At 39.3% G+C, this 20,853-nt stretch overlaps 2 protein-coding genes across 2 annotated transcripts; one reads left to right on the top strand and one right to left on the bottom strand.

The window, feature by feature from the left end:
- Nucleotides 1-106: 106 nt before the first annotated feature.
- On the bottom strand, nt 107-5,967 carry ing2 (inhibitor of growth family, member 2). The gene is made up of 2 exons (XM_040038361.1): nt 5,657-5,967; nt 107-1,291 (listed from the first exon to the last, which is right to left on the bottom strand). The coding sequence occupies exons 1-2, from the start codon at nt 5,799-5,801 to the stop codon at nt 594-596; spliced, it is 843 nt and encodes a 280-aa protein (XP_039894295.1). The 5' UTR covers nt 5,802-5,967; the 3' UTR covers nt 107-593.
- A 6,068-nt stretch (nt 5,968-12,035) lies between these two features.
- si:ch211-212k18.7 (macrosialin) lies at nt 12,036-19,212 on the top strand. Its single transcript, XM_040038312.1, has 6 exons — nt 12,036-12,168; nt 13,105-13,547; nt 14,031-14,144; nt 15,818-15,887; nt 16,177-16,344; nt 17,425-19,212. Exons 1-6 carry the CDS (start codon nt 12,120-12,122, stop codon nt 17,562-17,564), a joined length of 984 nt encoding a protein of 327 aa, XP_039894246.1. The 5' UTR covers nt 12,036-12,119; the 3' UTR covers nt 17,565-19,212.
- Nucleotides 19,213-20,853: the final 1,641 nt, after the last annotated feature.

Raw genomic sequence — 20,853 nt, 5'->3', positions numbered from 1 at the left:
CCAAATTTTAAGCCAGTGGTCCCTGAGAGCAGCACAAAACAAATTAAATCAAAACCAACTCTGGTCCGATTTTTGATTTGTTCACAAACGACAAGAGTATGTTAAATGAATTACAATACGTTGTTTTAATGATTATAAAAGGAATGTACACATTAGTGAATTGGTGAAAACAAATGACATCCAGTGTCCCGTCAACAGCCATCTCCTACATTAAATATCAGTCTCTTATAAACACATGTAGGTTATACTCTAGAAGCCATTCCTGTAGACACTGATTTCAGTCACTGAGTACAATAAAGAAAATTGCCATGTACACGTGGACCTTGTCCAGAGTTAAAAAGGAGTTAAAAATGCAGTTGCTTATTGTTGTACATGAAAAGAAAAGAAAACTGGTTCAAGCTGATGATTGTTGAAGTAGCTGGTGACCCTACAGACTTGGAGCACAAGTGTCAGCCCAAGTTAAATCCCAATTTGTCCTTGATTAATATTAAATTTGGTTGCCAATGGTGTTCGATTGTCCTCTTATAGCACCACAAGTGCTTGTAAATATGACTGACAGGATTGATGCCAGGCTGCTTTCCAGATACAGGTCACTACCTGGACCTGCGGTCTTTTCTGTTCTTATCTAGGCTTTTATCCATGGTCTTTTCGTTGTCCCCTCTGCATTTAGGGCAGTACCACTTTCCTTTGGGCTTGTAGGTAAGCCCCACACAAGAGAAGTGGAACCACTCAATGGGGCACTGATCATTGTCACAGCCGATCATTTCACCGTAGGACACTTGTTCACAGAGACAGTAGGTGGGCTCATTAGGATCAATGGCAAAGTCGACCGGTGAGGCATCTCGCTCTTGTTTAGCCTTACGTTTCTTTTTCTTTGCAGACTTTGACTTCTTCTCTCGGGGTGGAGGGAGGGACAGCTCTTCCACAGGGTCATCCAGAGAGCCATTGGCAGACTGGTGGCTGGAGTCACGGCTCTCGCTGTTGCGTTGACGTCGTGGGCGGCGGGTTGAGGTGCGTTCGGGGGCTGGGGACTCTTGGATGCTGGAACGCCTCTCTGTAGTGAGCCGCTCTGCCTCACTGGGCTCCTGGAGGCACAGGGAGTGAGAGTCCATTTGGCGGGAACGGTTCTCTACCAGTTCTGTCATCTGGGTCACTACATGGATCTTCTCATCACCAAGCTCCTGGCTAATGATGAGCGCTCTCTGTAGCTGGATCTGCAGACGTTTTCTCTGAGCTCCATCTTGCTCACCTTTGTATTTCTCAAACACTTCATCCACTTCATTCAGCACATCTGTAAAGTACAGGACATAATAATTAATGGGTGTTTTAAATGTAAAAAATATTAATAAAACAACTTTTAATTCAGTTTTATTTACACAACAACAATCACCTCAAACAATAAGAGAGGAATCCCCCTATGAGCAAGCACTTGGCGACAGTGGGAAGGACAAGCTCCCTTTAAAAACAACACAATCTTCAGCAGAATAAGACTCAGGAAGGATAGGTTTTTTTTCCCTCCGTGTTTCAATTCCTTAATTGCAGCTGTATTTTGAATATAGACAGGAAATAGGGCCGGGTGATATGGCCTAAAATCCATATCACGGTATAATTTGAAGCATGTGTGGTAACGATATACAGGGAGTCCAGAATTATTAGGCAAATGCGTATTTTGTCCACATCATCCTCTTCATGCATGTTGTCTTACTCCAAGCTGTATAGGCTCGAAAGCCTACTACCAATTAAGCATATTAGGTGATGTGCATCTCTGTAATGAGAAGGGGTGTGGTCTAATGACATCAACACCCTATATCAGGTGTGCATAATTATTAGGCAACGTCCTTTGGCAAAATGGGTCAAAAGAAGGACTTGACAGGCTCAGAAAAGTCAAAAATAGTGAGATATCTTGCAGAGGGATGCAGCAGTCTCAAAATTGCAAAGCTTCTGAAGCGTGATCAGCGAACAATCAAGCGTTTCATTCAAAATAGTCAACAGGGTCGCAAGAAGCGTGTGGAAAAACCAAGGCGCAAAATAACTGCCCATGAACTGAGAAAAGTCAAGCGTGCAGCTGCCAAGATGCCACTTGCCACCAGTTTGGCCATATTTCAGAGCTGCAACATCACTGGAGTGCCCAAAAGCACAAGGTGTGCAATACTCAGAGACATGGCCAAGGTAAGAAAGGCTGAAAGACGACCACCACTGAACAAGACACAAGCTGAAACGTCAAGACTAGGCCAAGAAATATCTCAAGACTGATTTTTCTAAGGTTTTATGGACTGATGAAATGAGAGTGAGTCTTGATGGGCCAGATGGATGGGCCCGTGGCTGGATTGGTAAAGGGCAGAGAGCTCCAGTCCGACTCAGACGCCAGCAAGGTGGAGGTGGAGTACTGGTTTGGGCTGGTATCATCAAAGATGAGCTTGTGGGGCCTTTTCGGGTTGAGGATGGAGTCAAGCTCAACTCCCAGTCCTACTGCCAGTTCCTGGAAGACACCTTCTTCAAGCAGTGGTACAGGAAGAAGTCTGCATCCTTCAAGAAAAACATGATTTTCATGCAGGACAATGCTCCATCACACGCGTCCAAGTACTCCACAGCGTGGCTGGCAAGAAAGGGTATAAAAGAAGAAAAACTAATGACATGGCCACCTTGTTCACCTGATCTGAACCCCATTGAGAACCTGTGGTCCATCATCAAATGTGAGATTTACAAGGCGGGAAAACAGTACACCTCTCTGAACAGAGTTATATTGCTTTCACTGGTAAAAATAAATAATTGAAATGGGTATATATTTGTTTTTTTGTTAAGTTGCCTAATAATTATGCACAGTAATTGTCACCTGCACACACAGATATCCCCCTAAAATAGCTAAAACTAAAAACAAACTAAAAACTACTTCCAAAAACATTCAGCTTTGATATTAATGAGTTTTTTGGGTTCATTGAGAACATGGTTGTTGTTCAATAATAACATTATTCCTCAAAAATACAACTTGCCTAATAATTCTGCACTCCCTGTATATCGTGATATATTCTTTTCTTCTGTATAACATATTTTCCACACTATAAGGCACACTTAAAATCCTTTAATTTTCTCAAAAGTCGAGAGTGTGCCTTATGTATGAATTCTGGTTATGCTTACTGACCTCGAATCGATTTTGGCGTGCAGAAATCTGTTAAAATGTTTTAGCACAACTTTGGTAAGCTGCACTGCTTGATTGATTGTCAGAGCATTACGGCTGCCGTAGTGAGGAGCTTCGCGGAGTAATCTGGGTCCAAAACTCTTTCTGCTTCAGGTCCCAAAGTCAAACGAACACTTCATCTTTAATAAAATCATCAGTGTTGCTGCTTTACCAGGTGTAACAATTAAGTTTAACATCCATGAAAACACTATTTATTAAATTTAACGGAGTTAGAAATTAACAGGAAGATAGCTCGCTGGTTTCCACCTAAACATGACATACCATGTTCTGACTGAGATTTTTGAAACCAATTCAAACGTACAGCTCTGCTACCACTTCCAATATAAATGAAGACAGAAAACTAAACAGCAGTGGCGTTTGCAGGGTTACTGAAGTTGGACTACCTGGTATATTATGCTGTGCTACGTGATTGCTAGCGACACAGCTATGTTAGCACAACATTAGCACAGTGAAGCTGGAGGATGAACGCCAACTTTTTTTTCCACTCAATAAAAGTTAACGTGAGGGATTCTGGTGGTTAGGGACAAACCACCCTAATCACCAGTTGAAAGCATTTGGTCGATGCTTTCAAACAGGCACAGCTTGATGACATCATCATCATGCGCTATCGCGGTAGAGCGTCAAAATCTCTATCGTTGGCCAAATTTATATCGTTTATATCGCCCCACCCCTAAGGGGAAGGTTTGTGGTAATGGTTAAATATGTTTTTAAATGTCAAGTGGATCAAATGCTCTTTGAACAATGGACAATGTATTTATGAGTTTTTAGTGGTCAATGTACGTCATTATTGGGAATTCAGTAAATAAAATCACTTGCCCAAAGACAAAAACAACAAGGCTCCCTCAACATCAAAGCTAACATGGCTCGATATCACAGCATCCAAAGAAGTGGACGTATATTAGACAATGACACTGAAATAATGTCAGTGGTCACTGTTTGAGTAACCCTAAAAACAAATTAGTTTTACAAAATTCCATCTGGCACATGACAAAAGTAATCCAAGTAGCTGAAGTGGGTTTGTGGTTTAAACTATATCAGCTCCAACTTTAAGGAACGTATGCAAAGCGAGCAACAACATTTGACTTGTCTCAGGGACATTAGACCAGCTTCAGTAATGACAGGCAACCAAGTGAACGGCGTCCAGGTAAACTAATATTACCTGTTTGGCAATACAGCAGAAGCACGTGATGTTGGTAACTGACACACAGGGATGGGAAACCTACAAATAGGTTACCAGGACATCGGGGTTTTGGAAATGCACACAGGTGACTAACTGCCAGCTAGCTGGCTTTATACGCAGACCGCACTTTAGGGACACCCAGCGTAAAATTACTGCAAAATCATCTTCCAGCACCAGGCTCTTCTTTACTTAAAGTGAAACTGGAGTTGGACCTAAACAGCAGGAGCATGGGCGAGGGCTGAATCCCAGTGTGGTCCCGCCTACAGGAAATGACGACAGTCAGTTGCTGAGAGAGGGATAGCTAGAGTAGCAGCTGTCCTGCAGCTCTGCAGTTCACACTTAATAGAGCGGAGCGGCGCGCGGAGAATGTGCATTAGCAGCCCATAAACACTGAATATTGCTGAATATAAAAATGAAATAATCATTCGCGCTCAGCCCGAAGTGTCAGGGACTTGCTGCTTATTCTGTGTCAACATGAGGCAACAAAGCAAAGGCTTTCCGGTACCGAAGGCTTTTGTTAACGCCTGCTCCAGGCCTCCATCAAGGACTTCATAACCAAACACACCTCACTGACAAGGCGAAAATGAGCTAAAGCGACTCTTTGTTGGGGAGAACCTGATCAGCTCATATCTATTAAAGCGATGCAAGCTGCTTGCGACGTTAACCTCGGCCGTCAAACAGGCTTCACAAATAGATGACCGCACTTATTGATCTCCTGCACGTCTTTATTCTAAGATTTCACTTCAGCATCTAGTGACACAAACAGACTTCGTTAAAAGCGGAGAAATCCTCAAGTTTAGGCGTAGTTTCCACACGCAAAGAGTACTCAGCGAAAACACCGTGCGGGGACACACACTGCTCTTGTTCAAAAGTTGATTTTATACAGATAAGGTCCTAGTTTTTGGAATATGTTAGGCCGATTTTGCCGCGGGACACCACACTCCTTTTATTAAAACAATGCTCGTGTATCACGTCATACTGTACATGTTTTCCGATATCAAGTGTAATCATTCTGCCCTGCAGTTTGGTGCAGAGGGAGTATGTCAGAGCTATGCTAGCTGACGGATGTCCACCTCATTTTTTAAAACACTTTGCGCGTCAGTACGAGTATCCACATCTCAGTTCCGGGAAGTAAGAACGAGCACGGACATGAAGCTTTCTGCAAAATGGGAACCCGGGGCTCGTGCGTTCTCCACCATTTCAGCACAGCACGCGACACTGCCCTTAAAGCCTTACAAAGCGATTCGCGCGTGGGACAAGGAAATAGGAAGGCACAGTACCTTGATACTTTGCATCAATTTCTCGAAGCAGAGAAACATTTCTTTGTATGTCCAGGGGCAGCGACTCCACACATTCCAGATAATCCTCCACATAGTTGACCAGTTGTTGCGACTTGTCGGCATTTGGGAAATGGTGGCCTAACATCGTCTCTAAGATGCATAGAGGCAAAAAGTGCTGTGAAAAAAACAGGGAAATATATTGCTAAAACCAAATGCTTGGCGACTTTACAGCTTCTAAGGCAGTTCCAAGCAGCAGTTCACTTCAAACAACACTAAAGCCACTGCGCATGCGGGAGTATTTTCCCTTTATGGTTTTGTAACGCTTCTCTCGTTTATCGCCGCTGAAGGCGTGTCCGTTTGGGGTTGCAGTATTGGGATTGGTTTAGAGTGACCTCATTATCATAATATTTTCCCGGGAAATGTAGCAGTAGTTCAGGCAGAGCCCAAATTTGACCTAATGTTTCAGTTAAAGGTTTAGTTCACCATCTGTGTCCGAATGTGACGCTAACACAGACAAGTGTGTTTTGACGGAATTTCAAATACACTAGTGTTAAAAAAAAAACAATATCATGAAAGCTTTTTTTTTCATAATTTAAAAAGGTTAATTTTCTTATTTTAAATATAGGTTTCAAGGCTATTTTGTTTTATTTTCATTACCATGGCTTTTAGTTCATTCAAATGTGAAAAATCTCAAAATATTAGATTACATTTTGAGTTGGAATGTTTGCCATAAAGCCACAAAATAATGTATGTTTGAGAGGACTTCCCATAGTCTTTTTCTCCAAGTGATCTTTCTACTTCATCCAAACCATTTTTTCGACCCCATTTCTACAAGAACACCTCAAAAAAGTCGTACCATTAATTAATGTGTCAATCTTAAATATGACCAACCTATCTCAATTAATCGGCTATGCACCACAGGCTTTCAGTCTAGCAGTAGTTAAACCATCATGTATCATATCTATCTAATAGACTCCAATTTGTTCACGTAGTCCTCTTCACACACTAAGGTCAATTATGGTGTTTCACAGGGTTCAGATGAATCAGTTCTGTTTACATTTTACATGCTTCCCTTAAGCAGTATCATCAGAAGGCATAGCATACATTTTTACTGCTATGCAGATGACACACTATCTGTCCATGAAACCAGATAACACAGCAATTAGTTAAACTGCAGGAATGTCTTAAAGACATAAAGACCTGGATGGCCGCTAACCTTCTGCTTCTAAATTCAAATAAAACTACTTGTTGCTAAAATTCTTCAAATTCAAATTCAAATTTTTATTTGTCACGTACACAGTCATACACAGTACGATATGTAGTGAAATGCTTGGATAACTGCTCGTGACCTAAAGAAAACAAAAAAGGAAAAGGCTATGAATAAGATAGGAAATAAATATGAAAAATTAAAAAGGGTAAATTTAACTAGGAAGGAATAAAATATAAATTAAGGTTAAAAATGAAATAACTGTACAACACAAATTAGAATGAAGGGTAAATTTAACTGGGAAAGAATAAGATAAAATATATAAATTAAAGTTGAAAATAAAATAACTGTACAACAAAATACATAATATAGAACTATATAAGAATGTATGAAGAAATATAAATAAATATATACACAATAACAGCAGCATATACACAATAACAGCAGCGTGATTTAAGTAATGAAGTGAAAACAATGTCCAGAATGTCCAGTGTGTGTAAGAACTGTATGTGTGGGTCAGTACTGTGTGGTGGTGTGATTGAGAGACCGTATCGCCTGCGGGAAGAAGCTCCTCCTCAGTCTCTCTGTGTTGGTCTTCAGGGAGCGAAATCGCTTTCCTGACCTCAACAGAGAGAACAGTCTGTTGTTGGGATGGCTGAGGTCCTTCACAATCTTCCTGGCCTTGGTCCAGCACCGCCTGCTGTAGATTGAGTGCAGGTCAGGGAGCTCGGAGCGGATGGTGCGCTCAGCTGACCGCACAACCCTCTGTAGAGCTCGTCTGTCCTGCATGGTGCTGTTCCCGAACCAGGTTAAGATGTTTCCCGCCAGGATGCTCTCTATGGTGCATGAGTAAAAGTTCCTGAGCACCTTGGAGGGCAGTTGGAAGTCTCTCAAGCGTCTGAGGTGGTAGAGACGCTGTCGGGCCTTTTTCACCACGGTGTTGATGTGACAGGACCATGACAGGTCCTGCGTGATGTGAACTCCGAGGTATTTGAAGCTGTCCACTCTCTCCACTGGGCACTCGTTGATGACGGGGGTCTGGTAGTTCCTCTAGTTAGAAATATGGTATCTAACCAGATACTTCCTCCGGATGGCATTACCTTGGCCTCCAGTAGTGCTGTGAGGAATCTTCGAGTCATTTTTGACCAGGACATGTCCTTCAATGCACATATTAAACAAATATGTAGCGCAGCATACAAATACCCTGTCTCAGAGTGACGCTGAAAAACAAGTTCATGCATTTATTCCTTCCAGGCTGGATGACTGTAATTCATTATTATCAGAAAGTCCTAAAAACTCCCTGAAAAGCCTTCAGTTAATCCAAAATGTACTGACAGGGACTAGAATAGAGAGAGCAGATTTCTCCTGTATTGGCTTCATTGGCTCTCTGTGAAATTCAGAATTGAATTCAAAATCCCGCTCCTCCTTCCCAGCATTCCCAATCATGTCTGTCTATGTCAAGCTCTGTCTGTCTCTGCATCCATACCTGAGTTGCTATAATCAGCTTTTATTTAGTTTCCTGTTTTGTTTTGTATTTCTGCTTATGTCAAGTTTACTTCTCAGCTCATTAAAGTGCTCGCCTTTAGTTAAACCTCCTTTTCCCTCTGCATGTGCAATTTTGGGTCCTACTTCATCTCACCCTGACAAAAACTTTTACATTTACGTGAAAAGGGAAAGACCATCTCTGAATCAAGGAGGGGGCCTAAGGGTTATCATCTTACCATCTTATAATGCTGTGATTGCAGCCATTCCCCAACTCTCTGTGAATGGGACTCATGGCCACCGATCAATGGTCAATCAATGATCATTGGTGATTAGTGTTTCACCACTGATCATGACAATTTACATATTAATGATCAAGAAACTGCCCTCACAGCCTTTTGCTTTGCTAGTGCTTGTAGTTTCAGTCATTATGCAAATATACTCTTTATAAAGTTGGGGAAACCTGCAGTCAGCTGAGACTGAATGAGTTATAAAATGTTTCTCCCACTGAAAACACTTTTTCCAGATAAACAAAATCACCTTTTTGGGATTTCCTTACGTGGATGATTGAGCATGCATCAAGACAAATCTTTAAATTGTGTCCTTGGATCTTCAGGAAGCGTTCTAACCAGCTCATAAAATAGAAAATCTGTTCTGATAAATTGCCAAGACTAAAACCATTAAAAGTCTTAAAAAAAAGATTACTAAAATATATTGTGGAAATCTATCATGCCATTCTCTTCAAGGCTGATGATATAACAAAAAGGGGGAAGAGTGCTGCATTAGAATAACTGATAAAAGATTTTGTTAGCCTCAAAGAGGAAGGAGTTTATATTCCATCGTTAGGTACTGTGGTACTATTTTAAAGTTAAATACCCAGATGTACTAAAAATGTGAAGTATGTTTTTTGTTTAAAGGGTTTTCTTCTCTAACATGTTCTTTGGCATCTCATCATATTACTACTACCTGTTGCCAGTGAATCTAGTTAAAATGTTCCTCCAGGTGTTCCTTTTTAGTAACACTTAGTTTTCCACCCTTCTTACCCTTGTCCCATCTTTTTTTAGATGTGTTGCTCAAATTCAAAAGGAGTTAATATTTTGAATTGTCTCTCAGCCTGGTTCTGCTGCGGTTACTTCCTGTTAAAAGGGAGATTTTTCTTCCCATTGTCACCAAGGGTCATCTAATTGTTGGGTTTTCACTGCATTATTTTAGGGCCTTTATCTTAAAATATAAAGTGCATTTAAGCAACTTTTGTTTTATATAAATAAAATTAAATTGAATTCACAATTTTCACAGCATCCCAAGTTTTTTGCAATTGGGTTCAATTTCAATTTTTGTTTATTCAGTTTTATTAATATAGCATCAAAACACCACAACAGAGGCTTTTGGGTAAAGACCCTGCAATAATAAGGGTTGTATATGAAACACTGAGCGTTGAAAACAGTTGTCTTTAAAACCGTCTGGCCATCACCCATCGAGGCTATCTTTGTAGTGGACATTGTACGCACACCACAGGTCTAAAAGTGCAAACAACTGCGGGTCATAAAGAAACTAACATGAGGCCTATCTCACATCTATGGTTTAAAAAATGGCCACAAGAAAGTCTTGATCCGTTAAAAAGGTACCGATGATGTAGTAGCTGTGATTACTAACATACATGAATTAAATCTGGACAAAATCTGGATTTCTTTAAAAATCAGAAAACACAACAGGATACACAGAACATGCAGAACTTATAGTTAAGCCATGCCAGCTTATACTTGAGTTATTTCACTATCTTAACCTCAGTGAGGTTTTTGTGCAGTTACCTGTAGCTTCACTGATTGTAAATGTAAAAAGAAAAACTAACATGTTTGGGTGCATTCAATGCAATCCTGAAGCGTCACGAGGATGACTGGCAGTGTCACCTGCTTGTGTGTTTCTGGGAACCACCTTATTTCCTGTTTTCGTGTCACATGACATGTTCTGTCTATTTATGCTAACAGTCAGAAAGTTAACCATTTATATTTACACTAAGTGCACCTTTCACTCTGTAGGACACAGTATTTATACTTATATTCTTTTAAAGCCATGTTTGTGTTAAGTATATGTGCCGTAGCATGTCATTATTTGTGTTTGTTCTCTCTGTTTTTGACCTGGAGTGTGTATTGAACTTTGATTATATAGTTAATACTAGAACCTTCTGTACCATCACTGCTCATAACTACTGCACTGTCATTAGATTTAAGTTATGTTAGCTTAATTATGGCAACCTTAATTCTTACTGCTTTGTATTAATAATCCTGTCAGTATCATAACAACACCTTTTTTTTTTACCACTAATATAAAGTCCTATCGCTATAGCTACTACTATTACTAAGGCTAAAATACTTGCAGTTATGCTGTTTATAGTATTAGTTCCTACTAGCAGTAATAATAATTGTACTAGCCTACAACCTGCATGTTGACTTGCAGCATTACCCTCCTACTAACGTGCCAATTGTAACTACTGATAATGACGCTCCGATCAGATCAAAGCGAACTGCTAGCAGCCGTTTAAGAGAGTGTTTGTGAGTGTCAGACAGAAATCTGGAGTTTTGTTTTACTCATCGACCTTTCTGTTAGCGCTGAGACTGTGGGTTCCCTCCTGCTAGCAGTCTTGTTGGTTTCGTTTCCTTGCTGTTGCTCATTTCTGAAGTTTTAAATCTTCGTAATTATTCTGTCTGTTGATGCTTTCAAAATAAAATTCATACTTCACGTTTCCTTGCAGAACAAGTCAAATCCCCGTTCCTGGCTGTGGTAAAATGCAGCTATATTGGTTGGCTGCTGCCTCTAAACATATCATTATTAATACTGTGTGTTGCTCATAAAAATTTAATATTCATGAGTTACTGTTACTTTTGCATATGGTGGTTGTTGCTGTGGTTTCCCTAATGTGTTGTTTTGGGGGGGGGGGGGGGGGGTTAGCAGGCGATGAAGCAGATTTTCAGTGTCTTCTCGCTTTCTCTCTCTCTCTTCACAAAATTTCTGTCAGTTCTGACTGTAATAACCGACAATAAAAAAAAATCCTAATAAAAATCCAGTAGACTATAACTATCAAGTGGACCAGTATAGCTAAAAGCCGTAACGGTCCACTTGGAAAATTAAATTTGTTCTTGGCCTTCAGGAGAGGCCAAAAAAATTAACTAATTTCTCTGTCTACCTCTTCTTAAACTTAAATTCATCTACAATATTAATTCCACGCATGATCACACTCTAAAACTTACATTTTAAACAAAACACATTACATTATATAGAACGGAATACTATTTAATAATTTATCAAAACATCAATTTGAAGTGGGAAGCATAGTGATACTTTGCACATTTTAAACGTAACTTTAAAGTAAAGTGCCTGTAGAAAAAACTATTATTATTTGTATACTACTAGAATGGATTTTGTAATTCCTTAATTTCACGTTGTTTACGAGGCTGGTTCTGTTGGTGGTCTCGTCCTAAAAAAAAAAAGAAAGAAGAAGAAAGTCCTTCCTCACCACCGTCGCTCAAGGACTGTCTAATTGTTGGGGTTTGCACTATAGTACTGCAAGGGCAGCTTGCCCTATTTCGAAAAAAAAAAATTACTGAATGAGAAGCTGTTACTCAGAATAGTACATTTTCAGCGCTGACTGCGGATACGGATGCTTTTATTTTTTTAAGCATGGACTTCCTGCTGCTTGAAAAGTGAGGTATTTATAGGTGGAGGCGCGACAGCATTGCTCCAAAGCTCCTGGTTCCCCACTGCTCTGCACTTGCCATCATGCTGAGGACTGCTGTTTTCGTCTTTATCGCGTGCTGTGCGCTTTCAGGTAAGACCCCTAAACAATACTAATATTAAAATAAACGAGATCCATATATGAAAAAGAAAGGCGTAACTCACGTCAGATCTCGCTCTTAGTTTTGTGCTTAAGTGCCACAGTAAGTGTTTAGAGTCTACAAAGATACTGTGTTATATAATATATAAACAAAAAGGCTCAAAATGGGGCTTTGTCTGTGTGTGCTTACCCACGGACGTTGTCACGAAATACAATGTATGTGAAACTCTACTTCACAGGGACTTCCTAGATTGTGGGGGAGACAGAAATTTGTCTTTCGATATTGTTGCAAGACCGAGTCACATGTCTGCTGACAGATGACAGCTGTTGTTTTTAGAACATGATTTCCGCAACCGAATACAAACCACCTACCTTAAAGTTTATAACTTCACTATTCGTATTTTATTGATTAATTGATCAGTCAAGAAAATCGATTGCTTGATTTGTAATAAAATTATTTTGTTTAATGTGCAGAGACCGTTTATACTGATATCTTGTCAATTTATTTATAAGCACATTTAAAAACAACTCAGGTTGACCAAAGTGATATACAGACTAATAATAGAGAGCAGAAAGGGAAAAGACATACACACACATTTCCATCATAGAAGCTTTGAGTAATCCCGCTGTACTCTACTCAAACTACTGTTTGATCCCATCAAACAGTAGTTTGAGCAGCTGGTAATGAAAGCACATTGGACCTTCATTTCATTTAATATCATTAAATGTAATGATAAAACTACCGTGTGAATAAATACATAGCCAGAATTTATTTAAGCAAAAATGTAAGCAATAAGAAAGTTTGTGTTTTCTTACCGAAGCCCAAAGTAACTAAAAGTCAGCTTATACAGCAACAGTAAAGTAAGAGTTCATTTAGTCTGGAATTAGTATGAATGCTGAAAAGGATTCTTTGTTTCTTTGTCCCACAAGCGCTGTCATTGGCTGGAGACACAAACAAATCCAAACCTTCAGCAACTGTCGCCCCTGCAAGTCAATTTGACAGGCCAAACACCACCACCACTACCACCAAGCATCCAAACACCACCACCAAGGCTCCAACCACCACCACCAAGCCTCCAAAAACCACCACCAAGCATCCAAACACCACCACCACCAAGGCTCCAACCACCACCAAGCATCCAAACACCACCACCACCAAGGCTCCAACCACCACCAAGCATCCAAACACCACCACCACCAAGGCTCCAACCACCACCACCAAGCCTCCAAACACGACTACCACGGCTTCACCAACGCCCACACCTAGACCCTCCGCTGGCTTGACCGTAGGATACTACAATATCACAAAAAATAAAAATGAGACCTGCCTGAGGGCTCAGATGGCGCTGCAGATCCGAAAAGTATCAACAAATGTAGGTTTCTTAATATCAACTGTCTAGCTTTTTTGTTTTCTTTTTGTTTGTTTTTTTGTTTTGTGGCATGTAAATTAGTCTTAACATAGCATATAGATATTCTATTAGCAATACATCCTAATGAGTCCAGCACGAGGATGTGACTCAGCTTTCAGTGATTTAGTTGTCAGCATTCTGTCTTCAGGAAGAGAGAATTTGCTATCATGCAAGTTTAATTTCCTCATTTTGTTACTGTAAATGGTTAAATATTGCCAGTGTTTGTGTAACAAGACAATCGGGTAACTTACATGACCCATGAACTAGAGTTTCTTTAAAGAAAGTCTGCTGCTGCCTTGTTATCTTAAACAAATTGTCTTGTGTGTGAATGTGTGTGTGAATGGGTGGATGACTGGTTGTGTAAAGCGCTTTGGGGTCCTTAGGGACTAGTAAAGCGCTATATAAATACAGGCCATTTACCATTTGTTCTTCTCTGTTTATTCCCAGGCAATCTTCATTGTTCAGCCACATCTAACCAGTACTAGTGGAAGTTGCAATGAAAACAGCGCCAACCTTAAGATTTCCTTTAAAGAGGGCTTCATTAACTTCAGCTTCACCAAGGTACTTGGTGAACTCTTTTCCCAAAGCCTGTGACATATACAGCATTATAAGATCAAAATGAGGTGGTTAAAGAGGTGCTGAGGTCAGCCAATCATTCATCTTAACCTGAAATTACCACAGTTACCCTATCCTGCACATTTATGACAAGAACGTCAATTCAACCTCTGACGTCCAAGTCATGACAACCCTAACTTTGCAATCTTAGGATAAGATAAACAGATAGACACCTTATTGGTCTCAACCATGGGCAATCAGAATGTGTAATTTCTGTTTTTATTAAACTGAGCTCTAGGTTTCAGGAAACAAAGTAAATAATCACTCTAACGTCAAACAATCACATTTCCAAAAAAAGTCTGTTCCACATTTTTCCAAGATGTAGGATTAGGGTTAGCACTTCAGAGTGTTAACAGTTTCCTTGACGAGTAAATCTATGTAAGCTGGAAATACTAGTCAAGCGAAATAAATTGCAGAAGTGTTAAAAGAGAAGTAGCCCATAGGGAAACTACATCAGGCGGCTTCGCCCTACTGCATCCATGTGATTCATTCTGTGGTTTTGTAAGTGATAGTCTATCTGAACACTTAAAGTGTTTATGTCAAATAAAATATACAGCTGATGTGTAATTATACCACCAACTGCAGCCTGGTTGTCCTTATGTCATATTTATTATGCACAAAATTTAATCGATTTGAATTTATTATCCCAGAGAGTTGGTTCTGTTCATTTGAACATTGTGTTTCCAGCGAGAGAAATGTTTCAAAATATTTCGCACTCATCCAAGTGACTTCCCCTGTCTCTTTGATTGTGCTTCCACAACTCCCATACAGTGTGGGCACACGAAAGAATGAACTGTCTGGGATTTCCTTTGTTGGAGGATTGAGCGTGCATCAGTTATCATTTTCAAAGATGCAATATGGATTCATAGCCAGAAAAAAATAAAGATAGAAGGAAACATTTGTAATTAGTTTGCCTCCAATATAAATGTTAGCTTAGTAGAAGTGCATGCTGCTCCTGGTGGCAACTTTACTGTAAGCATAAAAAGATCCAACAGCTTTTAATAAAAGCCCCACTTGTGAACTGGTCTCAATAATATCACAATAAAGAAAGACACACTGCTGAAAATCAGCTTTCAGTTTTCAGAGTCAAAGCTGACCAAAGCTTCTGGGACTCTGGGTTACTTTCATTTTCTTTCTTTTTTTTTTTTAAAGTGAGGGGTTTTTTTTTTTAAATTCTGTAGTCTGTTCTGTAATGGAGTATCTACTGCGGTAGTAATATAATATACTTTAATATAGTGCTATCATATTAAATATCAGATTGTAGTGGTTAGCCTGGCTAACCAGATTTTAAATAGAAAAGCTCAGACACGACAGCCAGGAATAGTAGATTGCTTTGTTATGTAGGCTGGTCTCAAGCATGTGTCCGGGGTTAAGAGGAAAACAGTAATACGTTGTCAAACTGGTCGGATGAGCTGTTTCCTGTTTCACACTTCAAGTTCAAATGCTAGCAGCATGTGTACTTGCTGAAACCTGTTTATCTGTTGTAAATGAGCACAGAAACTCTCTGACCCAGAAAAATGTTCAGTGGATTCAAGAAAACGAAAACCAAAATGTCACATTTGGACACAGTGTTTCAGTGTTACATTGTAAAAGGTTCCCTGTTTGTTATAATTCCTCAGAGTGTTCCTAATAACACCGTCTACGTTGATGCCGTGTCTTTCAGCTTGAACTACCCTTTAACCACAGACGGTAAGTCAATGTTTATTTCGTAACATTTTCACTGATGAGAGTTTGGACTCACTGGATGTCCCCTGATACTTTAGCTACAGGTAAGTGTTGCACATGGATGGTAAACACAGAAAGAACACAAGCTGCTGTTTCCTTGTTTGTGTGCCTGCTCAACAATATACAGACAAGACCTGTGGAGTTACTGTTAAGCATGTCATGCTACTACTTTCAGTGTAATACTCTTTAACTCGATTGTCACGATACTTGATCATCAGTCTGTAAAAATTATCTTTCTATTTCACACTTGCAGGTACAACTTACAATGCCATCAACAAGTCAGTCCATCTGTTCCCTGCACAGATTGGACACTCCTACTCCTGCAGCGCGGATTCTATTTACATGGGCAACGACCTGTCCCTGGATGTAAATTCTGACAGAACGCAAGCCTTCAATCTGACCAAGAACAACTTTGGCGATCGTAAGTGTCCCTGTGAAGAACAATTAATCATTAAACCATCCTATCAGTCTTAAAAACATTGCCCAGGAGGTACAGCTGCTTAGCTACTAAACAGGAGGTTGGTGGTTTGATCCCTGGCTGCTCCAGTCTGCATCCTTGGGCAAGATGCTAATCCCAAGTTGCTTTCTATACATTGGAATGTGTGTATGTTAGATAGTAAGCACTTAAGTATAAAAAGCATGGAAAGTGCTAGTGTGAATGAAGCAAGTTGTATAAAGTTCTCTGATAGAGTAGAAAAGCGCTATATAAGAACCAGTACATTTACAATAATGGAAGCAGGAAATGTCCATCGAGCTAGGTTTGGAAGTACTCTAGTCTAAATGTTTTCCATTCCAAGTCAAAAAGTTGTAGTCTCTTATTCTCATTTGTTCTAATGGAGTCAAACAGTAGGTTTGGAATGACTTTATTTCTTACAGCAATGCGTAACTTTCAGACTTAAAACACTTTATCTTTCATGGGGATTTAAACTTTACACATCCTATTTGAATAATATTCTCCAAACAATATTTTAGCAAATGATGTAATATGATCAGCATACAAAAATGTGTATAAAGTTAAAAACCAAGGTCCTGAAGCCAAAGCAAGGAAGCAGTGATTATTCATTGCTGCATCAGTAATAGTCCTTAAAAACATGTAATGCACAACACACGCGGTTGAAATTTAAAAAATCGGATACTTCCTCGTGAGTGGCTTTTCATCATTAGAGTTTCCAACAGTGGAAACTAAAGCAGCTGCGTGACAGCTTGACAGTCGACTGCTCTGGAATGCAGCTCAGGAAGAACAGGTTTAACTACAGTCCTAAGCAGATTTCATAGAATAGTTACGTTTCATGGAACGCATTCATGCTCCATTATCTTTGTCAGTTGTTGGATTGAAGAATAAAATTTAGCCTGAACAGACAGTTTGACTGAACTCTGTTACAGACATCCACAATCTTCAAAAAGTGACATTTGACATTTTATCAGTTCTTAGAAAACTGGTCACTTAAAAAAGTGATATGTTGTTTAAATGGGAGTGTGTGTGTGTGTGTGTGTTTTCCAGGTGACTACTGTCCTGCGGACCAGCGTAGTTACAAGGTTGCCATTGGAGTGGGAGTGGCACTGCTGGTGCTCATCGTGGTGGTGGTAGTGGCCTATCTGGTGAGCCGCAAGAGGAGGACTGATGGCTACCAATCCCTGTGAGGGGGATTGGCCAGAAAGGGATAAGCAGTCACTAAGACCTTCTTAGGTGGATGATTACTGAAACCTGTCATTTCTGTCTTTGTCTCCTAATTTAACTGGTTGATGGTTAGTTACAGTTTTCATTCAGAGGTATGTGCTACTTTAAACAGCTTGATTGTACAATTTGAGAATATAAAGTTTTTTAAATTTAGTTTTAAACGAGTTAAATGTAGATCAGTTTGAATAACAAAAGCATACTGGTTTTCATTTTATTGTCACAGCCACACACTCTACACTCCATACAGTCAGGTTTTGAAACGCCAGTATGACAAGTCGAGCGCTTACTTTGTCATTTAATGCCAGTTGCTAGGATGTTTATTTGTGTCACTATGGTACATAAGCAGTGTTTGGATCACAGAGTTGTATTGTTCATTATTGACAACAGCGGCCCCCGTTATGAGTCATAATCCAACTGTTGCTATCACTTAACTCAAGAGTTGTGAGGTAAAAGTCATTTTTAATCATCTTTTCTTTTAAAATTAGAAGCAGCCTATTTTTAAAAGCATTACTGATTTTTTTTTTTTTTTAACTGTTACAGGATGTTGTATTAAATGTTTGTTTTGTTTTTTTAATCGCATCTTGTATGCTCTTAATTTTTTTTCATAAAAAGGGAGGTGATGGTATACTGTGTTTGGATCATTAGCTATCATCAGCTGAAGGGATCATCAGTTATTGCACTGATCATTGTCTCAGCCTACTTTCTTTGCCTTTGTCAAACTGTAGTGGAATGGAGCCTCCATGTTGGTCATTAATGACTTTAGTCTAATCCTGATAAGATTTTTAATGGCTCATGCACGTTTTATTTGGTGTTTATACCGAATAAACAACAATGACACAAGGGAACCACTAATTGGCAGTAGGGAACTATGCAGTTTAAACAACAGTAACTTAAAGTAAGCTGTTCATTCGCATTTTGGGTTCATTTGTGTTTCTAATTTGGATGTCAGATAAAGAACAAATGTATGGTTTATTTTAGCTTATTCTGAAGTGGTCAGTAAGAGTAGAGAAATATGTAAATGACAGTCCATTTAAATTTTAGAGCGTATAAATGTTGAACAGCAGATTGTTTTGTTTAAAATTCCTGCAACACAGAGAAGTGAGAGGACATCTGAACCCACTCAATCTATGTATGTTTGAAGTTTTTTAAAAAGGAAGAAAGCAATAGGAATGTCAGTGCTATTACATTTAACTTTTGAAATGCACAAGCTAAATTTCTCTGTAGGTTTGAAGCGGGGAAGTAAAAAGCTCAGAGAGATGTCTCAAGAATTGAACAAATGCAACCAAAACCTTCTGCGTGCCACCGTAACACCATACTGTACCAACAAAGGAGTTTCTCTCCTGGTGTCAAATGTATTCGTGTGAACCAACTCTTCAGTAATACTTTAAATGATTATCCGTGTGCTTTTGTTGATGTAATAAAAAAGGGATGTTGTGATGTTATAACTGTGTCAGTGACTGGCAGCTCCACTCTTACTGTCAGGGCAGGCAGAGGCTGTGAAATGAAGACATCAGCAGAAAAGTTAGACTTTACTGTTGTGCACAGCATGTGAGCACTTTGTACCTTGTTTTTACGCCCTTTTCCAATAAAAATGATTATATTATTTCTAAATATGTGTCTGTGCTGATGGTATCACAAAACTGTAGAGGGCATAGGAGCCGTGGCAGTCGTGGAAGAACTGCATTCTCCACATACTTCTTTTTCCCCTCAAAAAGAAATATTTTCCTAATACTCTTTGTAGAAAAATCATATCTACAACCCCCCCCCCCCCCCCAAAAAAAAACAAAACAAACTTAGAGATTAGTGTTGGAAACAGCAGAGAGAAAGAGCATCGGAAAACCAAAAACAGAGTAGCTGAGATCATAATAAGCGAGAATGACAAACTTTAGCTTTCTTATGTTGTCTTTGTATTATTTTCGGTCAGGTAGTCAGGTATAACTAAAAAAAAAAAAAAGCAAACATAGCAGCGCTAAATACGTGTCATGATCAAAACACTGTGGGAAAACTGCACTTGTACTCGGAGGACATCGTCATGGTCCGCCCCCAAGAGGATACAGCAGCTCGTGCCAAAAACCGATTGTCTGCCAAAAAGTGATTTCCAGTGTTTACATGTGTTTTTATTATATGTAATGTCTTTACTTATATTGGTAAATAGACCATAGTGAACAGGGTTTACAAAGAGGTTATATGGTCATCTTATCAGCTTGTTTGCTCACTGTACATCTTATACATAGCTCTGTGCAATTTTTCCATACATATTCCTGTACATTGTTACATGTATATACGAACTTCAGTTGCTTATGTATATAGGAACACTTTGTGTCTCCCTTTTATATTCTATATTCTCCTTGCTATAAGAGCTGTGTAACACCCAAATTTCTCATCCGTGGGAAAATAAAGGTTTATTCTATTCTATACTGTGTAAAATGTGAAAATTACCTCTTTTTCAAGTATCTTCATGACTCTGTGTTATTATACCTACATTATAAGCAATCGAGTACTTTTTAGCTATTTAAAATATGTTTACAGAATTATTGTCATATTTGTTGTAATGTCTGCTGTCCTTAAAAAATGACATTTTTTAATGTCAACAAGATTTTTTTTTTTTTTACCGTATTCATAGAGGATATTTAAACTCTGCCAAAAAAAACCCCCAAAAAACTGACTGCGGCTTCTAACTTGTAACAGGAATGTTGTTTGTGGCTCAAGGTGACTTGATATCATTCACGATGGATACATTTGACATATATTTCACATAAAAAAAATTACAACAATTTAAAAACAGGAAATCCCTTTTTGCCACTACACCCCGGGTGGGTCGAACTTCCCTACAAAATCCCGAGGTCAGCATATAAACGAGGGAAACTGGCGAGCTGTCTGGACGAAGTTGCAGCGGATCTTGTGATCATGGCAGGTAAAATATCGATATAATAATTCAAATCTAAACGATGGTGTACAAGCGGTACACTAGAAAAAATATTATTGACATTATTATCGACATTTGTAGCTTAGTTGTTGTAACTGTAGCCTCTACACACACAAAAACATCGTGAAACTAACTGATCAGCCGTCTTGTGATACAACACCCATCGTGTGCAAACACGGGTGTAACCATCATTTGTACAAATCCGCTTTTCTAGGTTTTTGTGGGTTTTTGCTTCTAACCAGATGCAGTTTTCCGCGCTATCTTTTCAGCACCCTTCTGCTGATCATGTCAAGGAGCTAAACAACCAAACAACTGTAATCTCCACA

Source organism: Simochromis diagramma, unplaced genomic scaffold, assembly GCF_900408965.1.
Source record: "Simochromis diagramma unplaced genomic scaffold, fSimDia1.1 OVJJ01000413.1, whole genome shotgun sequence".
Lineage (NCBI taxonomy): Eukaryota > Metazoa > Chordata > Actinopteri > Cichliformes > Cichlidae > Simochromis > Simochromis diagramma.
This window is presented reverse-complemented; position numbering and strand designations above follow the sequence as displayed.

Excerpts from the sequence above, each read along its gene's own strand:
- ing2 (XM_040038361.1), bottom strand. The coding sequence starts at position 5,801 with ATGTTAGGCCACCATTTCCCAAATGCCGACAAGTCGCAACAACTGGTC. Across the intron at positions 1,292-5,656 it reads AATTGATGCAAAGTATCAAG|ATGTGCTGAATGAAGTGGAT; the intron begins GTACTGTGCCTT and ends TGTACTTTACAG.
- si:ch211-212k18.7 (XM_040038312.1), top strand. The coding sequence starts at position 12,120 with ATGCTGAGGACTGCTGTTTTCGTCTTTATCGCGTGCTGTGCGCTTTCA. Across the intron at positions 12,169-13,104 it reads CGCGTGCTGTGCGCTTTCAG|CGCTGTCATTGGCTGGAGAC; the intron begins GTAAGACCCCTA and ends TTGTCCCACAAG. Across the intron at positions 14,145-15,817 it reads TTAACTTCAGCTTCACCAAG|AGTGTTCCTAATAACACCGT; the intron begins GTACTTGGTGAA and ends ATAATTCCTCAG.